The sequence below is a fragment of the Bos grunniens genome, chromosome 26 (assembly GCF_055505025.1).
Source record: "Bos grunniens cultivar Pamir isolate PY7600 chromosome 26, Bosgru_T2T1.0, whole genome shotgun sequence".
Lineage (NCBI taxonomy): Eukaryota > Metazoa > Chordata > Mammalia > Artiodactyla > Bovidae > Bos > Bos grunniens.
The window spans coordinates 39295937-39321069 of NC_141190.1; the positions used below are offsets into that span (position 1 = coordinate 39295937).

General features: G+C 54.4%; 1 protein-coding gene across 6 annotated transcripts in view; it reads left to right on the forward strand.

Annotated features, from left to right (window-relative positions):
• The window catches only part of GRK5 (G protein-coupled receptor kinase 5), a 232510-nt gene that overhangs the window by 196996 nt on the left and 10381 nt on the right, over positions 1–25133 (forward strand). For 4 of the 6 annotated variants that reach the window (XM_086377673.1, XM_086377672.1, XM_086377670.1 and 1 more), the window contains 8 exons: positions 3639–3739; positions 5395–5487; positions 11931–11994; positions 12945–13085; positions 14698–14888; positions 17377–17414; positions 19327–19416; positions 22312–22520. In XM_086377673.1, coding sequence (XP_086233799.1) covers positions 3639–3739; positions 5395–5487; positions 11931–11994; positions 12945–13085; positions 14698–14888; positions 17377–17414; positions 19327–19416; positions 22312–22520 — 927 coding nt within the window. Of the gene's footprint in view, positions 1–3638; positions 3740–5390; positions 5488–11930; positions 11995–12944; positions 13086–14697; positions 14889–17376; positions 17415–19326; positions 19417–22311; positions 22521–25133 lie in introns of all 6 variants that reach the window. The other 2 variants (XM_086377675.1, XM_086377671.1) reach the window with 2 other exon arrangements.

Consider the following 25133-nt stretch of genomic DNA (forward strand, 5'->3'; position numbering starts at 1 on the left):
CAGGTAATCCCTGTTAGTCTGCTGCTGCTGCTGCTAAGTCGCTTCTGTCGTGTCCAACTCTGTGCGACCCCATGGACAGCAGCCCACCAGGCTCCTCCATCCATGGAATTTTCCAGGCAAGAGTACTGGAGTGGGTTGCCATTTCCTTCTCCAGGGGATCTTCCTGACTCAGGGATCAAACCCGGGTCTCCCGTATTGCAGGCAGACGCTTTACCGTCTGAGCCCCCAGGGAAGCCCAAAGCAACTAAGGCAACTTCCTTCGAGCCAGAATCAAACCGGCAACCTAAGGATGTCCACATTTATCAAGTCTGCAGTCCTCCGCTCTACTAGCTGAGCTATTGAAGGGTGCATATGAGAACAGGGAAGTGGGGCCAAAAGGGAGGAGAGGGCCTGGGAGATGTGAAGGTGCAGAGCCCACGGGGCCCCTGTACCATTGACCAGCCTGCACCGTTCATGTTCGGAATGATGCAAAGGGCTCTTCTCAACGTGCTGTGGTATTCAGAAAAACCCTTGGACAGCCCTCCCCTCTTGTTACCTCAAAAGTGTGTTTTGGTAACACACACAGCAGGAAGCCCAGGACCTGTGGCCTAGGCATCGAGAACAGGCCGGAGTGCGTCTGGGCCGTCGTGGGGCTGGAGGTACAAAGGGGCGAGTATGCGGAGTCTGCCCGACCCGCTGGGCCTGCCGGCCACTGGCCCCGTCCGACTCCAAGTGGTTCTGAATTCAAGGTCAATTTTACATTCCACGGGGAGGGGTGGAACAGGTTATTTTCCTCTGTAATGGGGGGCTTCTACCCACAGAGAGTGGATAAGGCACACCTGAGCTCGAATGCCCCATCTGTTCCCCGCCTCAAGGGAGAAGAGCCTGGGAAGCGTCTTGGGCAAAGAGGTGGGGGGGAGGGGGTTCTCTTGCTCCACATGTGACTCAGGGGGCAGGACAGGTGGCCCTGCAGGAGGCTCCTCTAGGAACCAAGTCCTTTCTCACCAGGCTGGAGGGGAGAGCTCGGTGGTCCGCAAGCCCAAGTGTGCACGCTGTGTCTCTGAGGGGCGAACTGTATTTTAAGCCGTCTGGAGTTGGCCATGGAGATGCCCTCCTGAGGGGCACCTGGGGCTTGTCCTGATGGCCAGCACGGTGGACTTCTGGCAGGTCTGCAGACCAGTCACGTCAGGGTTGGCCAGCCATGGGCTGCAACTGCCCTAGACCATCAGGAGGCCCAGTGTTCACGGTGGGGCCACCAGTTCCCAGACACCCCTAGCCCCCCAAGCCACATCAGCACACGTTTCAAAGGACCCCTGGTGCCTGGATCCGACCCCTGGGTTGGGAAGATCCCCTAGAGAAGGGATAGGCTACCCACTCCAGTATTCCTGGGCTTCCTTGGTGGCTCAGCTCGTAAAGAATCCACCTGCAATGTGGGAGACCTGGGTTCAATTCCTGGGTTGGGAAGATCCCCTGGAGAAGGGAAAGGCTACCCACTCCAGTATTCTGGCCTGGAGAATTCCATGGACCACATAGTCCATGGGGTCACAAAGAGTCGGACACGACTTAGCGAACTTCACTTGGTGCCTACCCGCACACTCTTGTGTAAAGTCGGAACCTGCAGGCTGGGACCCCTTGAGGAGACCACCTGGTGACCAAAGAAATAAAAGTATCACTTCCAACACTGCTGGCCCGAGGGGGTCCCAGGCGCCAGCGACCTCCACCAACACCCCTTCTCCAGGCTGCATTCAGCCCCACAAATATCCAAGGGCCTCGCGGTCTTTTCTGTTTGGTTAGAAATTAAGGGAACATCTGTGACACAGAGGAGAATGACCCCAATCCTTCCACTCTGTCCTGACCCTCAGCTCCATCCCAGAGGGGCAGTCCTGCTGGAGAGAGACACAGCCCTGCCTGCCAGAGCTCTCGTGGCATTCCTGAGCCCTCAGGGCAGTGAGGGGGACATTATTCTCCAGAGCCCACCTGGCCTGGAGGAAACACCCCTCCCTTCTCCAGCCCACCTCACAGGCCTCCTGGGACCAGCAGGGATTAGCTTCCTGGAAAGAGATCTAAAACCGTGTGGAATTCTCCCGCCTTCAAGCCACAGGGGACAGACTGTGGTCACCGGGACCCCGGGGCCCTTTTTCTTACGTGATGCGTCAGACCTCGCCTGTGGGGAGAGCCTTTCTCAGTTTGGGGGGAAGGACCAGCACCTCGGATTCCCCCTGATGTGAAGAACAGCAAATGCCTTTTTGAGCAGTGGCACGGCCCGCCCTCACAGCAGGTTTGGGTTTTTACGTTCCCAGCTTAAAGCTGCCGACAGCTTCTTATTCCCTTCTTATTGGCAGAAGGTGTCGTCCCCCAGAGTCACTCGAGAGGGGGTTTGGTTGGAATCGCTTTGTCTCTTCACGTCATCGAGCCACAGACTGGATTTAAACCCGTGGTCGTTAAACCAAACGCGTCATCACCAGCTACTAACTCCCCTCGGGGCTTTGAGTGTAGGCAGCGCTCCCAGAACTCTCCTGCCAGCCAGTTCCAAGGAATGACAGTGCCGAGACTTCACGCACAGCTGAGCCGCCCCCAGACCCCCGGAAGCCCCTCCCGTCTGCTCAGGAGTGGGGAGGGCCCAGGCGGGAGGGCCCAGGAGAGGTGGGAGGTCTGAGGCCACATTCTGCTTTGCCTGTGACCCTCTCCTCAGAAGCTTTCCCAGATGACCCCCAACCCTCTGCAGTAGCACCCCACCACCACCGAGACCAGCGGGTCACCACCCTGAGCGGTAGCATCTTCTGTATAAGTTCCAGGTCAGCCCACAGCTAAGGTCACATCTCAGGGGCCTCCTGGGAGATGGCGGTGAAAGAGGGGAGCCCACACAGGTGGTTCAGACACCCCACCACTTCCAACCAGCTTCACTCTAGACCCACCTAGCCTGGTATAAATCCCATCTCTGCCGCTTGCTGGTGACCTTGGGCAAAGGTCTTAACCTTTCCGAGCCTGTGGTTTCCTCATCTGTGAAATGAGCATCATTGTAGCATCCAACTCACACGGCTTCATTGACTGGTTCCAGGAGAAACCATTATTTCTGACCATCGTCCTGGTGACAGTGAGGCCGTGTCTGGAGCAAGGCTCACAGCTCCAGCAGCCATGTGGGCATGGGACGTAGCCCTGGCAAGCCCGAGCCAGGCCCGCGTCGCCACCTTCTGCTGCTCCCCCCTGTGCAGGGCCGCCCCTCCACGCCCTGTCGCCTGCTCTAGACGCCCTGACGCCCACCCTCCGAGGACACTGCCCCCCTGTGGCTAAGGGGTGGGGGCAGCTCTCGGGGGGTCCCTTCAGTGTGAGTGCTCACACCCCGCCCTCAGCTCCAGCCACAGCCCCGACACAGGATGTCACGATCTGTGTTCGCAGAGGAGGACGGTGGGGCTCTGAGGAGCAGGGTGGCCTTACGGGGTCGCCACACTGTCAGCGGCAGAACAGAAATCTGACCTGAAATCCAGGCCGGTTGGGTCACCACCTTCCATCGCCGCCACCTCCCCGCACCACCCACCACCATGCGGGGAGGCAGCCGGGACCAGGTGCAGGCGGGTGGGGCCCCGTGGCAGCCCGGCCCCCGGCCCCCGGCCCCCTGCCCCCTGCCCCACTGATGCCTCCTCTTCTCTTCCTGCCTCCAGTCCCCAGTTTTCATCACCCAAGTTGGACGGGACCTGGTCTCCCAGACGGAGGAGAAGCTCCTTCAGAAACCCTGCAAAGAACTCTTCTCGGCCTGCGTGCAGTAAGTGCCCCGGGCCCTGGCCTCCCCTCCTCTTTCCCTGTCCGGGGGTCAGGACCCTCAGCTTCCTTGTGGGTTTCCACCTGGTCACCTGGAAAGGGGGCTGCCTCTCGTGTCCCTCCCCCGGAGCACTGGGCACCCGGGGGCAGGTCTTCAGTGCCCCCCAGCAGCCTGTGTATGAAGGGAAAAGAGCCTAGGGTGCCAAGTGCAGAGAAAACACGTGCTTCAGATGATGTTGAAACCAACTGGCTCCCCGGCCGCTGAGACAGAGGCATGTGTAAAGCTCTGCCCCGGTCTGGCTGGTTTGGAAACCCTTCCTGCCCACCCCACCCCCCCACCGCTGCCACCCACCCGCACTGCCGATGGAGTGGGGCTACAGGCTGCCCCCGGCCACACCCCACCAGCTCATCACAGGCTGCAGTGTGACGTGAGGCACGTCAGTGGGCGTGGTGCCCGCCGAGCATCAGTTAGGCTCCATCATCTCGCACGGATGTGCCGCAAAGCTACATGTAGGCACTGGGCTCACACCCGTTCCTGTGCCCACACGCGCCCTCCCCGTGAGCTGACAGGCAGGGGCACAGACTTACCCACCAAGATCACAGCAGGCGTGGGTGCACCCTCGTTCAGAGCTTGCAGCCCAGACATTAATTGGGCACCTGCTGTGTGCATGTCACTCAAGGGACACCTTGAGAGCAAGAGTGCAGACCTGCTTTAACGGCTCAGTGCCGGCGCTCCATGCACTGTGGGAAGAACTGGGGTGTTCCGGGGAGGGTCAGCTTGAGGCCCAGCCCTGTGGCAGGTGCTGAGGAGAGACCACTGTGGGCAGAATCCGGGCTTGCAGGTGGCCGAGGGTCAGCCCTGACAGCGGGTGGGGGTCCCTGGGCTGCCCCCCTGCCCTTGAGGGAGTGGCCATCCTGGCCCCCCACGCTGGCCCCTGTTCTCAGTCTGGCAGGACACAGTCTCCAAGGTTCTCTCACTCTGAGTGTCCCCCACTTCCCCAGGTCCCAAGCGCCTGGGTTTGACTGGTCAGTGTGGCCACTTTTTAAAGGGAACCAAGCCCGGCCCTGCCTGCAGCCAAGTTCAGAACCCTCCAGGGCCTGGCCTGGGACCTGGCCCACAGCAGGTGCCCAGTAAATTCTACTGCATGGGGCTTCACTGGTCCTGACCAAATCCAGAGCCCATGCCCCTCGGCCTCTTGCCAAGACACCCTCTGCCTCAAACTCCCAATCCCTCCCTTGTGCATAGTTAAACAGTGCTGGGTTCTCATTTCAGCTCCTGTCCCTTCTTCAGAGAGATCTCCTGGACCCCTCAGGGGCCTCACTTCCTGCTAACTCATGATAATATGCCCCTGGGGTCATTTATTTATTCATGGTCTGTCCCCCTCACAATGCCAAGGCATTGTGTCCCGGAGCCCAAGCGGTGCCCAAGGCAAGTACTGACTACACGTCTGCGGGTCAGTCAGTCAGCCTCAGACAAGCTTTGTAGAATGGCCGGGGCCTGGCTCCCCTCCCACTGTGTCTGTTGGAGGCCCCTGTGTGTCTGCATTTCCAAACTCTGGAGGTGGAGGAGGCTGGGCAGTGACCTGCTGCTATGGCCCTGCCCACCTGCAGCAGAGTCAGGATGGTGAAGCGTTCATCCATTTGTCCCCTCCGAGCTAGGTCTGTCCACGACTACCTGAGGGGAGAACCCTTCCACGAGTACCTGGACAGCATGTATTTTGATCGCTTTCTCCAGTGGAAGTGGTTGGAAAGGTGAGTGCTTCCGGGGTGGCACACCTCACACACGAGTGTGTACAAGTGTGTGTGTCGGTGGGGCGGGGATATGAGTTTTTCCCTTGACAAGTTATATAGAAATCAGTTACTTCCCTTGGGTCCATGGCTCAAATAAAATGAACCGTTCTCTTCCTATTCATTTCCTGAGTATTCTAGAAATGCTCTATGCTTATTATTGTGCACACAACACACACACACTCATTCACACATATACTCAGCGTTCTGTGCTTATTTTTTTGGTTCACTGTCTTTGGGAAATCTTGCTCTGCCAACCTAAAGGGCTGCCATATTCTTACACTGGGACTTCCCAGGTGGCACTAGAGGTAAGAACCCTCCTGCCAATGCAGAAGACATAAGAGACTCAGGTTCGATCCCTGGGTTGGGAAGATCCTCTGGAGGAGGGCACGGCAACCCCCTCCAGTATTCTTGCCTGGAGAATCCCATGGACACAGGAGCCTGGGGGGCTACAGTCCATGCAGTCGCATGGAGTCAGAGGCGACTTAGCATGCGTCCACATAGTCTTACATAGATGTGCACATTTCTCGTGTAACCCACCCCCTATTGATGGACGTTGGAGATTGACCTCAATTTTGTGTGCAACCTTCCCTAAATAGTGAATAACTTTGTATATTAATCTTTTTTTTTAATTAATTTATTTATTTGGCTGTGCTGGGTTTTAATTGCAGCCCTTAGGATCTTCAGCTGCAGCTTGTGGGATCTAGTTCACTGAGCAGGGAGCAAACCTGGGCCCCCTGCACTGGGAGCTCAGAGTCTTAGCCACTGGACCACCAGCGAAGGCCCCAGCCATACATCTTTATGTACTTTCAGAGATACATCATAGATATTCCTAGCAGAGGAACTCCAGGGGCAGGGTTTTCAGCTGTGAGGGGCAGCTAGATGTCCCTCCCCAGCTGCTGCCCACTTCCTGGTCCTGCCCGTGCCCCGGGTGTCTGCTTGGCCTCAGCTTCAGCCACACTGTTCTTGGCCTGTGAGAGCCGGTTTCCTTCTTGTTTACCTTTCATCTCTAATCGTGGATGAGACCGAGCATCTTTTCACGTCTTTTATTTGCCACCTTATGCTTTTGAACTGTGGTGTTGGAGAAGACTCTTGAGAGTCCCTTGGACAGCAAGGAGATCCAACCAGTCCATCCTAAAGGAAATCAGTCCTGAATATTTATTGGAAGGACTGGTGCTGAAGCTGAAACTCTAATACTTTGGCCACTTGATGTGAAGAACTGACTCATTGGGAAAGACACTGATGCTGGGAAAGATTGAGGGCGGGAGGAGAAGGGGACAACAGATGATGAGATGGTTGGATGGCATCAGGCATCACTGACTCGATGGACATGAGTCTGAGCAAGCTCCAGGTGTTGGTGATGGACAGGGGAGCCTGGCATGCTGAGGACACAACTGAGCTGAATTGATTCTCTTCAAAGAGCTCCTGCACACACAGCAGTCACTTGGTCAGGCAGAGGTGGCCTCTGTGTGACTGATGAGAAAGGAGAGGCCATGAGTATGTGGCTTGCTGGGTCACCCAAGAGGGTGTAATGCAGCCAAGGGGGAACCCCGGCCCAGGACCCCCGAGTGGTGCTCTGCCCACTACAGCACCCCAGGATTTGCAGGTCAGGGCAATGTTTGCATTAAAGACATACTGTGGGGACTTCCCTGGTGGTCCAGTGGTTAAGACTCTGCCTTCCAACACAGGGAATGTGGGTTTGAAACCTGATCAGAGAACTGAGATCCCACATGCCACAGGGTGTGGCCAAAAATAAAAAACAATTAAATAAACCCAACATTGTAAATCAGCTGTTAGTTTGCTAAGTCATGTCCTGCTCTTTGCAACCCCATGACTGTAGTGCGCCAGGCCCCCCGTCCATGGGATTCTCCAGGCAAGAATACTGGAGTGGGCTGCCATTCGCTTCTCCAGGGGATCTTCCCCACCCATGGATCGAACTCGGGTCTCCTGCATTGCAGGCAATTTCTCTACCGTCTGAGCTACCAGGGAAGCAAATAAATAAAAAATAAAGCCATACGGGGTGAGCTGGTAGGCAAGGATGGGAGCTCCCCCTCCCACCACCAGGGTTCCTGTGCCGGAGGTCTGGCGCTCGTTGCCGTATGTATACTCTGTGGTCAGAAAGCCAGGAGAAAGCAGGTCAGAAAGCCTCCTGCTCCTGCACGTGTTTTGGATCCGTGCTGAGTCCCCTGCAGACGCCTAGGACGCACACCTGGGGGACACGAACCTCCGAAAAGCTGCACTCACTGCCCTCCCGGCCCTTTTCAGGGAGATCTGAGGATACACCCGCCCTACATCCTGGGGGACGTTTGTCTCCACCCTGACCGATGGGGTGACAGAGGAGCAATGGACGGGCATCTCTGTTGGCATGTGGCCTGCCTCTGGCCACCTTGCCCGTGCACGTCATGGCTCCAGGACCCACGCGAGGGCCACCAAGAGCCCACAGCCTGATCTGAGTCCGAGCTCAGCCTCCTCCTGGGGAGCCAGGGGAGGGCCGCTCCCCTTTCCACCCCTCGGCCTCCTCACCTGTGACGTGGGGATGATAGCAGTGCCTGCCTTGTGGGCGTGGTGAGAATGCGATGAGAGCACAGCACACAGCTCAACAAAGCCGGCCTCCTTGGGAGGTGAACGGCTGAATGTCATCGTCGTCATGCATCATCACTGAGCACTTTGGCTCCGCCATCACCACACCTGTCTAACGTTTTGGAGGCAGCAGCTGACCCTTGCGGGGCGCAGTCTGGTGGGGAGGTATTCATCTTGCCCCACCTTGCTCCACAGTTTGGAGCCCTGGGCTGTATCACATAACCCCGAACTGTGCCCACCTTCCTGGGGTGGTGGCGTGGGCTCAGGACACCAAACCTAGTCTCCGAAACAGACTGTTTGGACCCCAGTTCCAACTGTCCCGCTTACCAGCTGAGACCGTGGGCATCTCATTTCACCTCTCAAAGCCTAAGCATGCCCAACTGCCAAATGACTGCAGATTCTCGGGATTACCTGTGTCCGTGAACAAGCTGCTTCGAGCAATGGGGACTGTTACCATAGAGACCCTCAGAAGGCACCACGTCCTTTATCCTTAGAGTGCTAATGATGACATCTGACACTAAGAGGCTTACAGAGAACCTTTGGAGATATATATAGATACAGATACCTTTTCAGTATCTCCATTTTACTGAAGATGCAAGGCTCGGAGAGGTTGGTGGGTTAGCCCTGGGTCACACAGCAATGCCTGGCAAGGCTGGAAGCTGAAGCCCAGGTCCCTGGCTCAAGTCCTTCAGCCTTAGTTTATCCAGCATCCTGTTCCAAAGGAAGCCTTTAGCTGTGGCCCCTGGCTTTCACTTTACTTGTCAGGACCAAACACATGAAATAGAGAAATGGACTTTTCAAATCGGTGTGTCGACCTCAAAAGAGTTATGCCCTTTTGAGGCCATGAAGCCGTTGAAGCCAGCAAAGCAGGACCCTGGCCTAGAAATGCCCTGAATGATTGACAGCAGCCCCGCTCCCCGCCGCCTTTTTTCTTGCTAACAAGATCATGGCCTGTTGGTGCTGTGCTGTTGAAATATTAAAGGGATTTTTTTCCCTCCCAAGGTTAACCAAGAAATTCCTCGGAAATTGTATTACACTCATTTCCCCCAGCAGAGGAGCTCTGTGGTAATGTCGGCCGACTGTTTGTTCTCCATGTATCGTAAACTGTTGGCCCGGACGCCTTCATGTGGTTTCGAGGGCAGCTGGAGGAAACGCTTCCCAGGGCCGCATGTTGGATGCAGGCGCATGGCGGGCTTGCTCCAGGCCAGGCCGCTCGTGTGTAAGATGCAGAGCAAGGGGGAGTCCAGCAGAGGGGCAGCCTGGACCCTGCTTCCTAAAGAAACACTAGGAAGAGGCAGTGAATCACACACATGAATTCTAGACAGGCCAGGGAGCGTCCAGGAGAACAGCGCCTAAGAGAATAGCATGGTGCCGAAGCTGTGATTCCCACTGAAACCCAAATCCTCTTCAGGACCCAGCAGTGAGAAGCGTTTCCATGGGAGTTTCATTCAGGAGCCACTGGGTGACTGGAGATTGGTCTTTCTCGAGCTGACCCAGTTCTTTGGCCCATTCCAATCCCATACCAATCCCTACGCTGCGGAAGAAACTTGGGGTGGAATTTGGGGATGCTCAAAGATAGTCCTTGAGAGTCAAGAGCCAATTTTAACATCGTAAAAGCTGCTTCTTCTTACCCATTAATCGATTGATGGCTTTTTAGGTTGTTTCCATTTCTTGACTATTGTGGGTAATGCTGCAATACCGTGAGAGTAGAATAGGATCGTGTTTCTACAATGGAGTATTACTCAGCCTTAAAAAAAAAGAAGGGAGTCCTGACATTTATGACAACATGGACGGACCTGGAGGACATTATGCTAAGTGAAATAAACCAGACACAGAAAAACAAGTACTATGTGATCTCACTTATATGTGGAATCCACATAGACTCATAGAAGCAGAGAGTAGAGTGGTGGTCACCAGGGGCAGGGAGGGGATGGGAGAAATGGGAGATGTTGGCCCAGGGTACAAGGTTGAAGTTACGCAAGATGAGTCAGTTCTAAGGATCTCACATACAACAAGGGGACAAGAGTTAACAGTGCTGTATCATTTACTGAAAATTTGCTAAGAGGGTAGATCTTAAGTGTCCTTGGAAGAAAGGAAGGAAAGAAGGGAGGGAGGGGGGAATGTTAATTTGGGGAGGTGATAGGATGTTAATTAGCTTGCCTGGATGATGATTTCACAATGTATCAGATCAGATCAGTCGCTCAGTCGTGTCCGACTCTTTGCGACCCCATGAATCGCAGCACGCCAGGCCTCCCTGTCCCTCACCAACTCCCGGAGTTCACTCAGACTCACGTCCATCAAGTCAGTGATGCCATCCAGCCATCTCATCCTCTGTCGTCCCCTTCTCCTCCTGCCCCAGTCCCTCCCAGCATCAGAGTCTTTTCCAATGAGTCACAATGTATACCTATATCCAAACATCAGGTTGTACTCTTTGTCAATTACACCTCATTAAAGCCAAAAAGAGAGAGGGGGAAAAACCTGACTTTTCTTAGCCAAATAGGCCAGCAATGAAAAAACACACGCTATCTACAAGGTGGAGTCCTTTGCGGCAACTAAGTGGCCATTTCTTTCTTTACTCCATGAGCCCCACCTTTGCCCCATGATCGGAGGCTTGTCTCATTAGACATTATAAATGGTTTTGGCTAGTTAAAATGGGGAATCGAGAGACATAAGGTGATTAGTCATAAATATCAGTGGTGCTAGTGGTAAAGATGGAGAAGGCAATGGCACCCCACTCCAGTGTTCTTGCCTGGAAAATCCCATGGATGGAGGAGCCTGGTGGGCTGCAGTGCATGGGGTCGCTAAGAGTCGGACACGACTGAGCGACTTCACTTTCACTTTTCACTTTCATGCCCTGGAGAAGGAAATGGCAACCCACTCAGGTGTTCTTGCCTGGAGAATTTCAGGGATGGGGGAGCCTGGTGGGCTGCCGTCTATGGGGTCACACAGAGTCGGACACGACTGAAGTGACTTAGCAGTAGCAGTAGCAGCAGTGGTAAAGAACCCACCTGCCAAAGAAGGAGACATAAGAGATGCAGGTTCAACCCCAGGGTTGGGAAGATCCCCTGGAGAAGGGAATGACAACCCATTTCAGTGTTCTTGCCTGGGAAATCCCATGGACAGGGGAGCCTACCCAGGGTCTAGTCCATAGGGTCACAAAGAGTCGAACACGACTGAAGCGACAGAGCATGCACACACACACACATACACACACACACACACACCTTTTGGCAGACAGGATCTTCTCCTGTCCTGATGTTCAGGGGAGTCCAATGCCCTCGGTCCTTAGAGAGTAACCAGACTGGTCATGGGGATCAGCAGCCTCTCTGTTCCCAGGAGGCCTGTCTTCCCAGGGCACGTCTGCAGGAAGGAACAGCTCGGGCGCCTGGGGACAGGAGGCGCAAGCTGTTCCGCCAGGCAGGTGTGGACGCAGGGCTGCGGTTTCCTTCCTGGCCTCCATGGGACACCGAGCCTGACTCCTGGCCCTCTCTCTTCTCCCTGCACTGAGGACACAGCTTCCTTCTGAGTGCAGCCGCAGAATTTGCATTTGGGAGAGAGAGGGGAACCACAGGGAAAGTGCAGTGAAGCAGCCTCTGCTCACGTTTTTCAAGCCTCCTGCTCTTTCCTTCCAGTCCAGGGCCGAGGGCGCCCAGCCCCTGAGCCAGTGCTTGAGGGTCGCGTCTGCAGCGGTGGTTCCTGAGGGTCCCCAGGGCAGGGTTTGGAGGTGTGTGTCTTGCCCCGCTCAGCTCCTCTCAATGCTGCCCTTGTCTCTTAATTCTGCATCTTAATGCTATGAGACCCATGCTGGATTTTTGCTTTTCTTCCAGGCAACCGGTAACCAAAAACACTTTCAGGCAGTACCGAGTACTAGGAAAAGGGGGCTTTGGGGAGGTGAGTGAACATCCACATATTCATGAAAAGTTTCTGGACTCTTGTCACCTTTACTGTCCCTTCCGGATTGGCCTGAAAAGTGTCCAAAGCAGGGCTTCTGAGCAAATGGCTGGGTCACGCGCCCCCTGGTGGAGAAGGCGGGTGAGGCTGGGGCCTTGGGAAGGTCACTGGTGTCTGAGGAAGGGAAGGAGGGTGGCTGGATGGAGATGCTGGAGCCAGCCTCAGGCAGGGTTCAAGTCTACAGAAGGAAATGTGTGTCCTTGATTGTGTTTGGAGGGTGAAGTGAGGACATGAGGGGCCTAAGTATGGCCCGGCCATGCTGTTAATATGCACTGTTATGCTTAACCTGATCTTCCCCAACCTTGTCATTCCCGTTTTAGAGATGAGGAAAACTGACGTTCAGAATGGTTAGGTAACCCAGGCAAGGTCACACAGCCGAATAAGGGCAGAACTAAGACCAGATCCAAATACCCTGAGTCTCATTCATCCAAATCATACAGTCAGAGTTCCCAGGGGTCTCCCATGACTGCCCCCCTCCCCAAATAAGCCTCTCCTACCAGCAGCTGGTCCTTCAAAGTCCCCAGTTATTAGCAGCTGCATCTGGTTGGAAGCTTGGGACAGAGAAAATCTAGTTGCCCCTGAGACAGGAATGGTTCTTTCAGCCTCGGCCAGCCATGTAAACTGGTACAGATGGCTGCTTCTCCACCTCCAAGGGCTTGGGTTCACCTGAGATAGCACCAAAGTCATCTGGATGGCAGGGCCCTGGGAGCAGTGGGTCCACGGCCAGGCCTTGCTCACTCCCGAGGCTGGTATACCCACAGGCCGGGGCACGGCCGGCTCTGGCCGCTGTGGTTCCCAGCCCTGGAGACACCGCATCCTGGCCTGGAGGAGCCTCAGAACGGCTTGGTCTCATGTGCCGTTTACGCTTGTCTTGTCTTTTGCCCCCACAGGTCTGTGCCTGCCAGGTTCGGGCCACGGGTAAAATGTACGCCTGCAAACGCTTGGAGAAGAAGAGGATCAAAAAGAGGAAAGGGGAGTCCATGGCCCTGAATGAGAAGCAGATTCTGGAGAAGGTCAACAGTCGGTTTGTGGTGAGTGTCAGGGCCTGGGGGACAGCCCCGCCTTCAGGTGACCGGAAGTGTAGCAGAGCCCCGCCTCAGGTGACCGGAAGTGTAGCAGAGCCCCGCCTCAGGTGACCGGAAGTGTAGCAGAGCCCCCCTCCAGGTGACCGGAAGTGCCCAACGCTCCATCCTTCTAAAGGCAGTTGGGACTGACTGTGTCCTGTCCCTGGAGTTGGCTGGCTCCCCTCTAGGTGTGAGCTTCTGTTAATACCTCCGTGGAAGAAAGGGGCCCAGCCAAGGAGCTTTGTTTCCACAAACCCCTTAGGCTGGTTTCATCATAGGAGCCCGAAGCGTCAGGCCCATCTCGTTTATACGCGCCTGTTACTCCGTCCAGACGAGGCTCTCCTGCAGTAACAAACCAACCCCCAACTCAGAGTAGCTGGAAGCGGCAAAGGGCTCTCATCTGAAGTCCTGTCAGATGAGGCGTCCTTCTCCACCTTCCCGCAGACGGATGCCCCTCCACACCCGCTGGGGTAGTGGGGACCTGGAAGGGGACCTGTGTTTGGCCAGCTCTCAGCGTCTCCCCCACTTGTTATTATAAAACACAATATATATATGGGTAAAAAGTCAAACCTCACAGAAGGATGCCAAGTAAACATAGAAGCCTCCCTCTCTGAGTAACCACTGCAAACATGTTGGGCTTCCCTGGTGGCTCAGACGGTAAAAAGTCTGCCCACAATGCAGGAGATGTGGGTTCGATTCCTGGGTTCAGAAGATTCCCCCGGAGAAGGAAACGGCAGCCCATTCCACTATTCTTGCCTGGAGAATCCCATGGACAGAGGAGCCTGGCGGACTATATAGTCCACGGGGTTGCAAAAGGTCAGACATGACAGAGACTTTTCACTTCACTTGATACATATACAGGCTTTATTATTTTTAGCCAATGGGATCTTGCAACAAATCTTAGCCTGAAGCATTGCTCCCCTTAAATTGTAAATCTTCTATAACCTGACAGATAGCTGCGCCTCTTTTTTAAAGCTGTGCACCATTCCTGTGTACAGGGAGGAGAGAGGCCGTGACCTGTGCAGCCACAAGTAGAAATCACATCTGGTTTTGAAGGCACCACAACAGACAAGGCTGCCCCGGGTCCGTTCATCCTTCAACATCCCTTTGGCGTATTTCTGTGGGGATGTCCAGGAGATGGATTCCTGGTGGAGGAATCACTCTGTCAGAGAACATGTGCATTTCCCCCAGTTACACCCCCACCAGTTGTGCCTGATGGCAAGCAGCACCATCCACCCAGGCTGCCTGCATTCCCCAGAACTGGTGGGTTTTGTAAGGGGATGCCCAAAGGGGACAGAAGTTCTAACCACCTGATGCACGCACATGCTTTTGTGACTTAAAAGCAACAGACACCGTCCTGTCGGGACCCATGAAAGGTGCCAGCTGCCCCTTCTGATTCTGCTTCCTTGCCTGGAACTGCCGAATTGGATGGAGGGGCAGCAATGGGGCTCAGGGGGTGGTGTGAAGCGGCTGCAGCTCCCCACGCTAGTCCTCCCACCCAGCTTCAAGGACCCCTGAGGAAGAGGAGCAGATGTGGGGGTCCCTGGAACCCCAGTGCATGGCTGTCGTGTGCTCCCAGGTCAACCTGGCCTACGCCTACGAGACCAAGGATGCCCTGTGTTTGGTCCTGACCATCATGAACGGCGGGGACCTGAAGTTCCACATTTACAACATGGGGAACCCCGGCTTCGAGGAGGAGCGCGCCCTGTTCTACGCGGCAGAGATCCTGTGCGGCCTGGAGGACCTCCACCATGAGAACATTGTCTACAGGTGAGCGGGCAACCCCAGGTCCCCCATCTGAACCTGAGTGAGTGAGGCCAACCCTTCCATGCTCTGAATTGGTCACTCAGCCTTGCCCTCGAGTTGAGGCCGGGTCATCGCCCTTGAGTCAGACAGACTCCCACCCTGGAACCGAGAAAGGGAGGGGGATCGCTTGGTGGGGGCCAGGTGTTCCCTCAGAGTCGATGAGGTTGGGCCACTGGTCTCTTCCCACCCAGTACCCAGGAAGCTCAGTGAGTGGAGCCTGGTGGTCTGATCCAGAACCAACCCTTGCAGGACTTCTGTAGGATCCCCACTGAAGCAGGCATCAGAATGGACCCCGGTCTCTCCCACCCCAGGACCAGGTGTCCAGATTCTGTGACCAGTGGCCTTCAGACTCTTCTCGCAGGCTTCCTCCAAGAATTTTGAAAATCTCTGTGCCCTCCTATGTTCTAAGTAGACACCTAAAATAGTCCATCATATGTTAAAATAGTGGCTAGTATTACTGATGTTTTTAAACTGAACTCAAGTGACATCACATATCTAAAGATATCCAGTGGAATCTAATTGCTGTAGCAAATTGACCTCCACCATCATGTAACTAGAAAAAATGCATGAAAACTCTTTAATGGTAAGAAATTTTCTATCATTCTCTACTTCCTTCGGCCTCCAGAGACTGTTATTTTACTGTAATTTACTTTTTGCATAAAAGTCCATGATCAGCATTCCACTTTGAAATATATGGATGTAGATAAGATTTTTAAAAAATTCTCACTGACCATAAGGCTCTAAATGTTAAAGTAATTTCTTCTGTTGAATTGCCCTGATATTATGATGAGTAGGTCCCACTTCAAATTGGGACCCTGGAGGTTTCACCCTATGGATCTGGGCACCATAGCAATATGCAGGAGTAGGGAGGAACCTGCTTTTCTTCTGTCAGTTGGGAGAAGAGCTATTGAGAAAGGACAGGTGGGAGGGGAGATCCTGTAAGATGCCAGGACAAGGCACTATGATGCTAAGGATCTAGAAATGCATATTCTTGAAGTCCCAGCACATGGGTGACTCTCTCATCCCCCAACCACACTGGGCACACACAACCCAGTTTGAAGACTTTTGTCACAGGGCTGTTGGTTAAGAATATCTTGGGAGCCCAAGGTTTTGAAAATAAGGAGGAATGGTCTTGATGACATGCCCTCCCCCCGCCTCCCACATCTCCCAATTTATGCTTTTGTTTTGTTTTCATTCAAGTGAGAAGAGAGTCAGAAAAATTTCCCTAAGGGTTGAAAAAAGAATCCTCTACTTGATTGTTTTTCTCTTAAAAAAGAAAAAGAAAAAAAGGCATCCCTCCAAGTTCTAGCCTTTCTATTAATACTAGGGAGGAAGAGAACCACGGTGCCTCCCTGGCCCGACCCCTTGCTATAGCCTCTCTGTGGGTGTGGGTTCTGTGCCCACTAGCCAGCTGTCTTTCCAACCTGGTGGTCGGTGGTGGCCGATTAATTGAAATGAGGTCTCCTGCCCTTATTTGGAAGGGTTAGCACATCAAAAGCATGGAAATTAATAACAATGGCAACAAAAGTATGTTGTAATAAGTAACCACATACAGACCCCAATTATCACTCTGTGAGCTTGCATCACTGGATTGGGCACATGAACCTCTCCCCATGAGGACAGCTGCCCTCAGTTTAGTGAACAAAGCCAGTTGGTTGAGAACCAAATCCTCAGTCCAGATGCCATGTGTGGCATCCGCACAATGGCTTACCCGCATTACACACCCTGTCCTGTTGGTTATTCTTCAATTCACAGAGAAGAGCTTTTATTAATAAAACCAGACACTCTGCTGCCTCTCCCCCTTACAGTGGAAAGGTTCTCTTTCTCATGAGCATGACCATGTCTTGTAAAGAGAAGAGAGACCTTGGAGACAGGAGGTGGTGGCTGCGTCTACAGCTGCGCCTGGTGGCTATGCTTTCTCCCAGGCTGTGGCTCAGCTGGAGCTGGGGGAAGTGCCAGGCTTCCCGGGGACCCCATCCCAAAGTGGGTCTTTGTCCTGGAGGTTACCATTCTCTCCCTTACTATTCTCTGACCCAATTCTACAGCTGCGGTTTTGTCCTCAATAACTTCTCTCCCTTCATTCCCAGGCCTGGCTCTTGCCTTCAGGGCATCCGGAGACCTCGAGGTCTTCCCATCCCTGGAGGAGGTCTGTCACCTCCCAGCCCCAGGGGTGCTCAGTGACGGACTAACCTTTGCCTAACTCCTTTTCAGTCACCCTCCAGAGTCGAGAGGATACCTATGGCAGATAGCAGCACTTGTTTTAAATTAATACCGCAGGGAGAGAAGTGAGCCCAAGATGGTCTTGACCCAGAGAGAGACCAGACCTCCTGAGCCCAGAGTTGGGGAGGGAATACTCAGGCCTGAGTAGCTCAAGGGGGTCCACGACAGATGCTGGTGTGCCCTTGCCACCCAGAACACTCACACTCACATGCTGGTGGTCTTTCCCTTTCAGAGATTTGAAACCTGAAAATATCCTGTTAGACGATTACGGTAAGTCAGGCAGCGGCCCCGGGGATCCTTTTCCTGCTCTGTAGCTGAGCGTCACAACCCAAAGGGAGCAGGAGGCTTCCAACAGAGACTCAAAGATGCTGACCCTGGGTCCAGGGGAGGGCAGAGGGCGTGGACAAAGCTCCTACTTGGCAAAGAAGGATGTGGCTCAGTGGGTGTGACTTGTGATTTTTCCCCTTAAGCAAATTGTTGCAGTGGAGGGTGGGGGACAGGAAGAGAAAGAGAGAACCAGCACTGAGTGAGGAGTGGAGGGTTCCAGAGACTGGGCAAACATCTAACTCTCACACAACTTCCCTCACCCCATCTTTCTAGTCTGTAAAATGGAAACAGTGGGCCTTGCCCTGCCTTCTTCAGATGGTGGAGGCTGGTGCTGAGGTTCTGACAAGATACCTTGATAAGTTGTTTTACCAACTGTGCGTGCGTGCGTGCATGCTTAGTCGCTCAGTCTTGTCGACTTTGCGACCCCACGGTCTGTAGCCCACCAACCACCTCTGTCCGTGGGATTCTCCAGGCAAGAATACTGGAGTGGGCTGCCATTTCCTCCTCCAAGGGATCTTCCTGGCCCAGGGATTGAACTCGGGTCTCCTACATTGCAGCTGGACTCTTTACCATCTGAGCCACCAGGGAAGCCAGCTCTACGTTAGGTGTTCTTACTTATCTGTCATCGTTGTTATTTTCGTGTGTGTTTGTGCACACACACATGGATAACAAAGAGCCACCACAGGAGCCCCCGCGACTATTTAGACTATCACACCTGGGAAAGGGTTGTCGCATCTTCAACTAAATTGCCCTGTCTTTACAGAGGGAGCAGGGCCAGCTGACCCTGTGCCCATTTTACAGATGATAAGATTGAGGCTCAGAGGAGCCTACTCTCCCCCCACAAATATCAGTGGGGAGTGGAGACCTGAAACTAGGTCTCCCTGCCAGCAAATCCCAGGCCAAGGGGAGGGAAGGGGAGGGAGAAGACCTGGAGAAGAGGTTTGAGTGTGATGCTGTCAGGCAGAGGGCTCAGGGCCCACTGCCCCTCTGTGTATGCACCCAGAGCCCCCAAGGGTTCTTGTTCCCTGCTGGTCTCAGAACCGTGCCTACCACCAATCTGTCACCCAATAGCTGGAATCTGCATGCTCTCTCCCCTCACACCATTCCTGCCTTCGTTGGGGGCCACTGAGCCAGCAGGCTCCACTCAGCTCTAGCCTCTTGGGGGGGCTCCCTGCTTTAGGCCTTGTTGAGATCCAGGCTGTGGAGTGGGTCAGTGTTCCTTCCTGCAGGGTCAGATGAGGCCATGACCCTGCCGGGTTGGCCGCTGGAAGAGACAGTGCCAAGGTGCGCTCTCAGCACGGGTTTGTCTCTGCCTTTTGGGGGTCAGTTCTGGCCCAGGAGCCCCAATGCCACCTCCCAGTCTCTGCTGGTCTGGACGGCAGGTTCTCCAAAGGGAAACAAACAAACAACCCCAAAGACCAACAAGGCAGAACAGGGAGTTGCTTCCCAAGTTGCTTTGTGATTTTTCCCCTTAAGCAAATTGTTGCAAAAGAATCTCACATTTTCCCATGAATCAATCCCAGAATCGAGCCAAGGCATCTTAAACTTTGTGATGTTAGCCTTACAAGAAGCCCCTTAGGGCATTTTATGAGGCTGTTCTGCCATCATCCAGCTGAATCCAGGGGTCCTGTTACATCTTTATGTTTTTCTCCCTAAAAGTAATAATTTACCCCTGACCTCTGACACCTGACTCTCGCGATGGTTCACAATCACCCTGCATGGCCAACTGGGTGCCACTGTTCTTGGTACAAATGAAAGGCGAGGGCCCCATGGCAAGTCTAGGGCCCTGCCCAGGGTGGATCAGATGTCTGCAAGACCACCCCAGGGACCCGCTGACTCTGCTGTCCCCCATCAGGCCACATTAGGATTTCGGACCTGGGCCTGGCCGTGAAGATCCCCGAGGGAGACCTGATCCGCGGCCGAGTGGGCACCGTTGGCTACATGGGTGAGTGTAGGCATGGCTCCTCCCTGAGCTGGGCCCTCGAAGCCACTGGCCTCTTTGCGCAACTTGCAGAAGTAGTCATGTGGGAGGCGGGAAGTTGTAGCCAGGGTCAGGGAAGTGTTGGGGCCCCAGGGTGTCTTGACTACACTGAGTTCTGCAGCCCCCACCCCCAGCCCCACTTGTGTCTCAAAGCCACACCCCTCCCAGGGCAGTTTCAGAGCTGACACACAGAGTTGCCTGGGGTGTGGGTGTAGTAGGGTCTGGTGAATTGGCAGACAGCCTTTCAGAGTGACCTCGAGAGCGGGGAAGTCACTAGGAAGGACCCAGAAAGGAGAGGAGCACACCACCTACTGTGTCACAGAGCCCGTTCCAAGGAGGGGCCAGCCGGGGCTCCTGCCCTGTGTCCCCTGAGCCTTCTCAGAGACCGCTGCCCTGGAGCTACACTGGTCCCCCGGGGTCTGCCTTCCAAATAGGGATATTCCCTGGGCATCTTCCCATACACCTCAAACACATCCACCCGCTCACCCCAGGAGACAGGGGCCTCGAGAAAGCTCCAAGGGATGGGGACACTGTTGTCCTCCTCTGGGCTCATGCCAGCAGCACACGCTCAGGGTTCTGGACTCTGGTGTCAGAGGGTCCTTTTCAGATTGCATGATATTGGGGGACCCATGGGGTATGTGTCTATGTGTATGTCGGAGGTATGTATACCTATGTGAATGCTGATGGATGGGCAGATGAATAGATGATTAATAGGTGATAGATAATTGATGGATGATGGATGACCGGGTTAATAAATGGACGGATAGATGATAGATGGATGGATGATGGATGGATAGATGATGGATAGATGGATGGGTGATGGATGGATAGATAGATGATAGATGGATGGGTGATTGATGGATGGATGGATGGATGATGGGTGGATAGATGATAGATGGATGGATGATGGATGGATGGGTGATGAGTATATGGATGATGGGTGGATGGATGATGGATGGATGATGGATGTGATGGATGGGTGATGGATGGATGATGGATGGATGATGGGTGGATGGGTGATGGACGGATGGATGATGGGTGGATAGATGATGGATGGATGGGGTGGATGAGTGATGGATGGATGATGGGTAGATAGATGATGGATAGATGGATGATGGATGGATGGATGATGGGTGGATAGATGATGGATGGATGATGGGTGGATAGATGATGGATAGATGATGGATGGATAGATGATGGATGGATGGATGATGGATAGATGGATGGGTGATGGATGGATGGATGGGTGGGTGGATGATGGATGGATGGATGATGGGTGGGTGGATGATGGATGGATGGTATGGATGGGTGATAGATGGATAATGGATGGATAGATGATTGATGGATGGATGGATGATGGGTGGATAGATGATGGATGGGTGATGGATGGATGATGGATGGATGGATGATGGGTGGATAGATGATGGATGGATGGTATGGATGGGTGATCGATGGATAATGGATGGATAGATGATTGATGGATGGATGGATGGTGGGTAGATAGATGATGGATGGGTGATGGATGGAGGGATGGATGATGGATAGATGGATGGGTGATGGATGGATGATGGATGGAGGGATGGATGATGGGTGGATGGATGGGTGATGGATGGATGATGGATGGATGGATGATGGATGGATGGATGATGGGTGGATGGATGGGTGATGGATGGATGATGGGTGGATGGATGGGTGATGGATGGATGGATGGATGATGGGTGGATGGATGGGTGATGGATGGATGATGGATGGATGGATGAGGGGTGGATGGATGGGTGATGGATGGATGATGGGTGGATGGATGGGTGATGGATGGATGGATGGATGGATGATGGGTGGATGGATGGGTGATGGATGGATGATGGATGGATGGATGATGGGTGGATGGATGGGTGATGGATGGATGATGGGTGGATGGATGGGTGATGGATGGATGGATGATGGGTGGATGGATGGATGATGGGTGGATGGATGGGTGATGGATGGATGATGGGTGGATGGATGGGTGATGGATGGATGGATGGATGGATGATGGGTAGATGGATGGGTGATGGATGGATGATGGATGGATGGATGATGGGTGGATGGATGGGTGATGGATGGATGATGGATGGATGGATGGATGGATGATGGGTGGATGGATGATGGGTGGATGGATGATGGGTGGGGTGATGGATGGATGGGTGATGGATGGATGGATAAATCCATGTGTGCACTCTGTGCCTGCTTGGGCATCTGTGTCATCTTCTCGTGCACAGTGTCCACACCCATGTGGATACATTTGCCTTCCTGGATGTATGCGGCCTGCCTATCTTCTCTTGCACTTCTCTGGTGAATCTATAATCCATTTAATCAAAGTGTTAGGGAAGTCGCAGTGAGACGCTGCTGGAATTCCAGATACATTTAAAATCATCTTTACTTTGGGTGGACACACTTTCATTCATTGAAACGAATATGTGTGCAACACCTACCGTATGCCAGGCATCCTACCTGTTATCAGGCACAGCAGGAAATGAGGCGGCTCGCAGTCTAGTAGGGGAGACGTCAAGGGAACGGGTTATTTCCATCCACCATGGTCAGGCTTCTGAAGCCACAGTCAGAGTCCTTTGGGAGCGCAGAGAAGAGCAACCAAGGCAGGATCCCAGGAAGAGGAGGTATTTCTAGTAGTTGGTGGGCAGGAGTCGGCAGTGGGAAGGGATCCCAGCCCTGAGCCCAAGGCCTCCTGCGAGCAGTACCATCACTCCTAGTTGCAGGACGTCCTGAGGCCCCATTAGCATCTCAGTCCTGGCCTCGTGTGCCTGGCTCTGACCCACCACCAGCTGTCCCTCACGTCCCCTGGATCTCCTGCTCTGCCCCCAGCTCCAGAGGTCCTGAACAACCAGAGGTATGGCCTGAGCCCCGACTACTGGGGTCTGGGCTGCCTCATCTACGAGATGATCGAGGGCCAGTCGCCCTTCCGCGGCCGCAAGGAGAAGGTGAAGCGGGAGGAGGTGGACCGCCGGGTGTTGGAGACAGAGGAGGTGTACTCGCACAAGTTCTCCGAGGAGGCCAAGTCCATCTGCAAAATGGTGAGCTCCCAGTGAGCCAGGCATCGCCCTAGGGCCGGTGTCCAGTGCCAGCTCCCCTCCCAGCCCCGAGCCGAGAACAGCAAACAGGCAGATGGGAGCAGGGGCAGGGCATGCTAGGGTGTGGGCGATGAAGCCACAGGGTCTGTGGACTGGGGTGTTTGACAGACACTTCCAAGAGGGAGCCTGGGGTGGGGCAGGGTGGCTCTGTGACAAGGGAGAGAGGCTGCAGTGAGCAAGGAGAGGCTCCCTTATGTCCAGCTCTGGGGGGAGGTCAGCATGGGGGAGAAAGGGGATGCTCCCAGCTGGCCCCCAAGATACAAAGGCATCAGGACAGCCCCTACCCTTGACCTTCGGCCTCCTGTTCCATCCAGCTCTGGGTCCCTGGTGCTGCTCTGAGGCCAGGGGCTGCAGGTGGTGGGTGGTGATAGTTTCGGCCTTCGAACATCATTTACTCACGTTTTCCACCCACTACATGGAGTGTTGGTCACACTTGCTGAGGTCCTGAGTGACAGCATCCATAGATAGAGAATTTGACCCGGCCCCAGGCAGGGCTCACTCAGGGTGGGACCTTTAGTCAGGCTGGTGGGCAGGGGCCAGACTGGGGGTCTGGAAGCCGGATAGAGGATGGGGTGGCAGGACCTCAAAAGTGAAGATGGAGAGACTCCGCCCTTGGACTGAGGCCCTTCTGGGTTCCAGCGGGCCTGCTTCCTTCCCTGCCTGGCTCTCTGGCTCCCGAGTCCCACTTGTGCCCCCCAGGGCCCTCTTCCCTCTGGCTTCAGTACTGCTGTGCTGGGAGCTGCCCACTAATGCCAGCCGCCCTCTAACACCACCATGCGGGGACAGGAAGGGCCTGACCGCCCAACACTTGGCACCTGCAAACCCCCAGGTCCCTTCCTCTGCTCTGCAACTAGAACAGCAAGACCGGGATCTGACCCTCAGGGTCTGAAATGTGAACATCAACAAACAGGCCGGAGTCCAGAGAAAGGCAGGCCTGGGAAACTGATGAAAAGTAGCAACGTTTCTGCTTCTAGAAAATTCGAGGCTGCACTGCTAGAGGCCCCAGAGCCATCTGGCCTAGCTCCCTCCCCCAGAAGGCTGCCCTCCTGGAGCTGGCCACCCGCTGCCTGACCACTTCCTCTCACCAGCCTCAGTCTGACGTCACAGAGGCACGGGGAGAAGGATCTGGCCTAGAGCTGCCATCTGACCCCTTCCAAAGAGGAGCCGTAGGTCTGTCATTTGCGTGTGTGAGAGACCGTGAGGGAGGCATGGCGTGTACACAGGCAAACACATGCCCGGACCACATGCTTGGGCCAGCCTGCAGCTGGGCAGCCTCCCAGGAAACAGGTAGTCACGACAGCCAGAGCTGGGATAGAGGGACAAGAGGAGCAAGACAGCAAGAGGCAGGTACATGGAAATGTGGGGTACCCTCGGGGATGGTTGAAAACAGGGGGGTCGAAAGGGGACCCAACAATACTTGGTTGATGTTGCAACTAGGTACCTATCTGCTGGGACCTAACTGGATGAGGGATGGAAGGTCAGTGCATCATCAAGTGGCCTGGGTCAGGGTCAGGAATTCAGAGAAGCAGTTGTTGAGACACCCTAAGAGCAACAGGGGACCCGCTGAGAGGACAGAGAGGCACAGAGGGCCCCCTGCCCACAGTCATTGGCTCAGGGGCGCTGCTGTTCCTCTGCTGCCCCCTGGTGGCCACTACAGGGAAGGAGGCAGCTGAGCCTGGGGCTCCAGGCAAACCTGGGCTTACAGGTGCAAATATCAAAACCAAGGTCCCCTCGTCTTTCTCAGCTAGAAGAACCTCTGGAGCCCTCTGGTCTCGCTCTGCCTCCTTGCAAATGACCCTGAGGCCTTGTAAGTCTGATCTTGGACTTCTTCCATGCCCGTAACCTCAACCCATCTGGTCAGGCTCGCCCTGTCACCACCAAGGGACACCAGGCTAAGGACATAGCAGGGCCTGATCGTAAGGAGACCACGGAGGCCCAGGGCAGCTCCAGCCCCCACTGCTGAGGAAGATTTTTATACAAACAGCAATAAAGTTAGTCCCCAGCCCCCATTCCATCTTGGCAGCCACAAGACCCCCTCCACTGCCCCTGTGGTCCAGAAGTGCATGCATCTCATTGTCCTGTCTCCTGGGTCCGGTCCCTAAGCCCAGACCTCAGCTCCCACCTTTATTAGGCCCCTGCTGAGTCCAGCACTGTTCTTTCCCCACTAGCCCTGTATCCGTCTCAGTCTCACCCATCCTTCCAGCCCATCGCTAGTCATCCTCCTCCAGGAAGCCCTCTCTGCCTGCCCCATCCACCTAAACTCACACCATCTCTCCCTCTTGCTTCTCCTGGTTTATACCTGATATAATATTTGTGAACTCTTGACCTGATGCCCAGGTTGCAAACAGGCAACATATAGGTGGGTGTTTATTTTAGCTGAACAGTGTTTTAGAAAAAAAGTGAAGAGTAGGTTAATTGCCAAGATTTTTAAATGGGGCAAAAGCACATAAAAACCGGGATTTTCTGGCTTCTTTTGAAAAAAGCAGAAGCCCCGGACACCTGCCAACATTCCTGCCTGGCAGGAGCTGAAGGACAGCCTGGCATGGCCCACGCAGC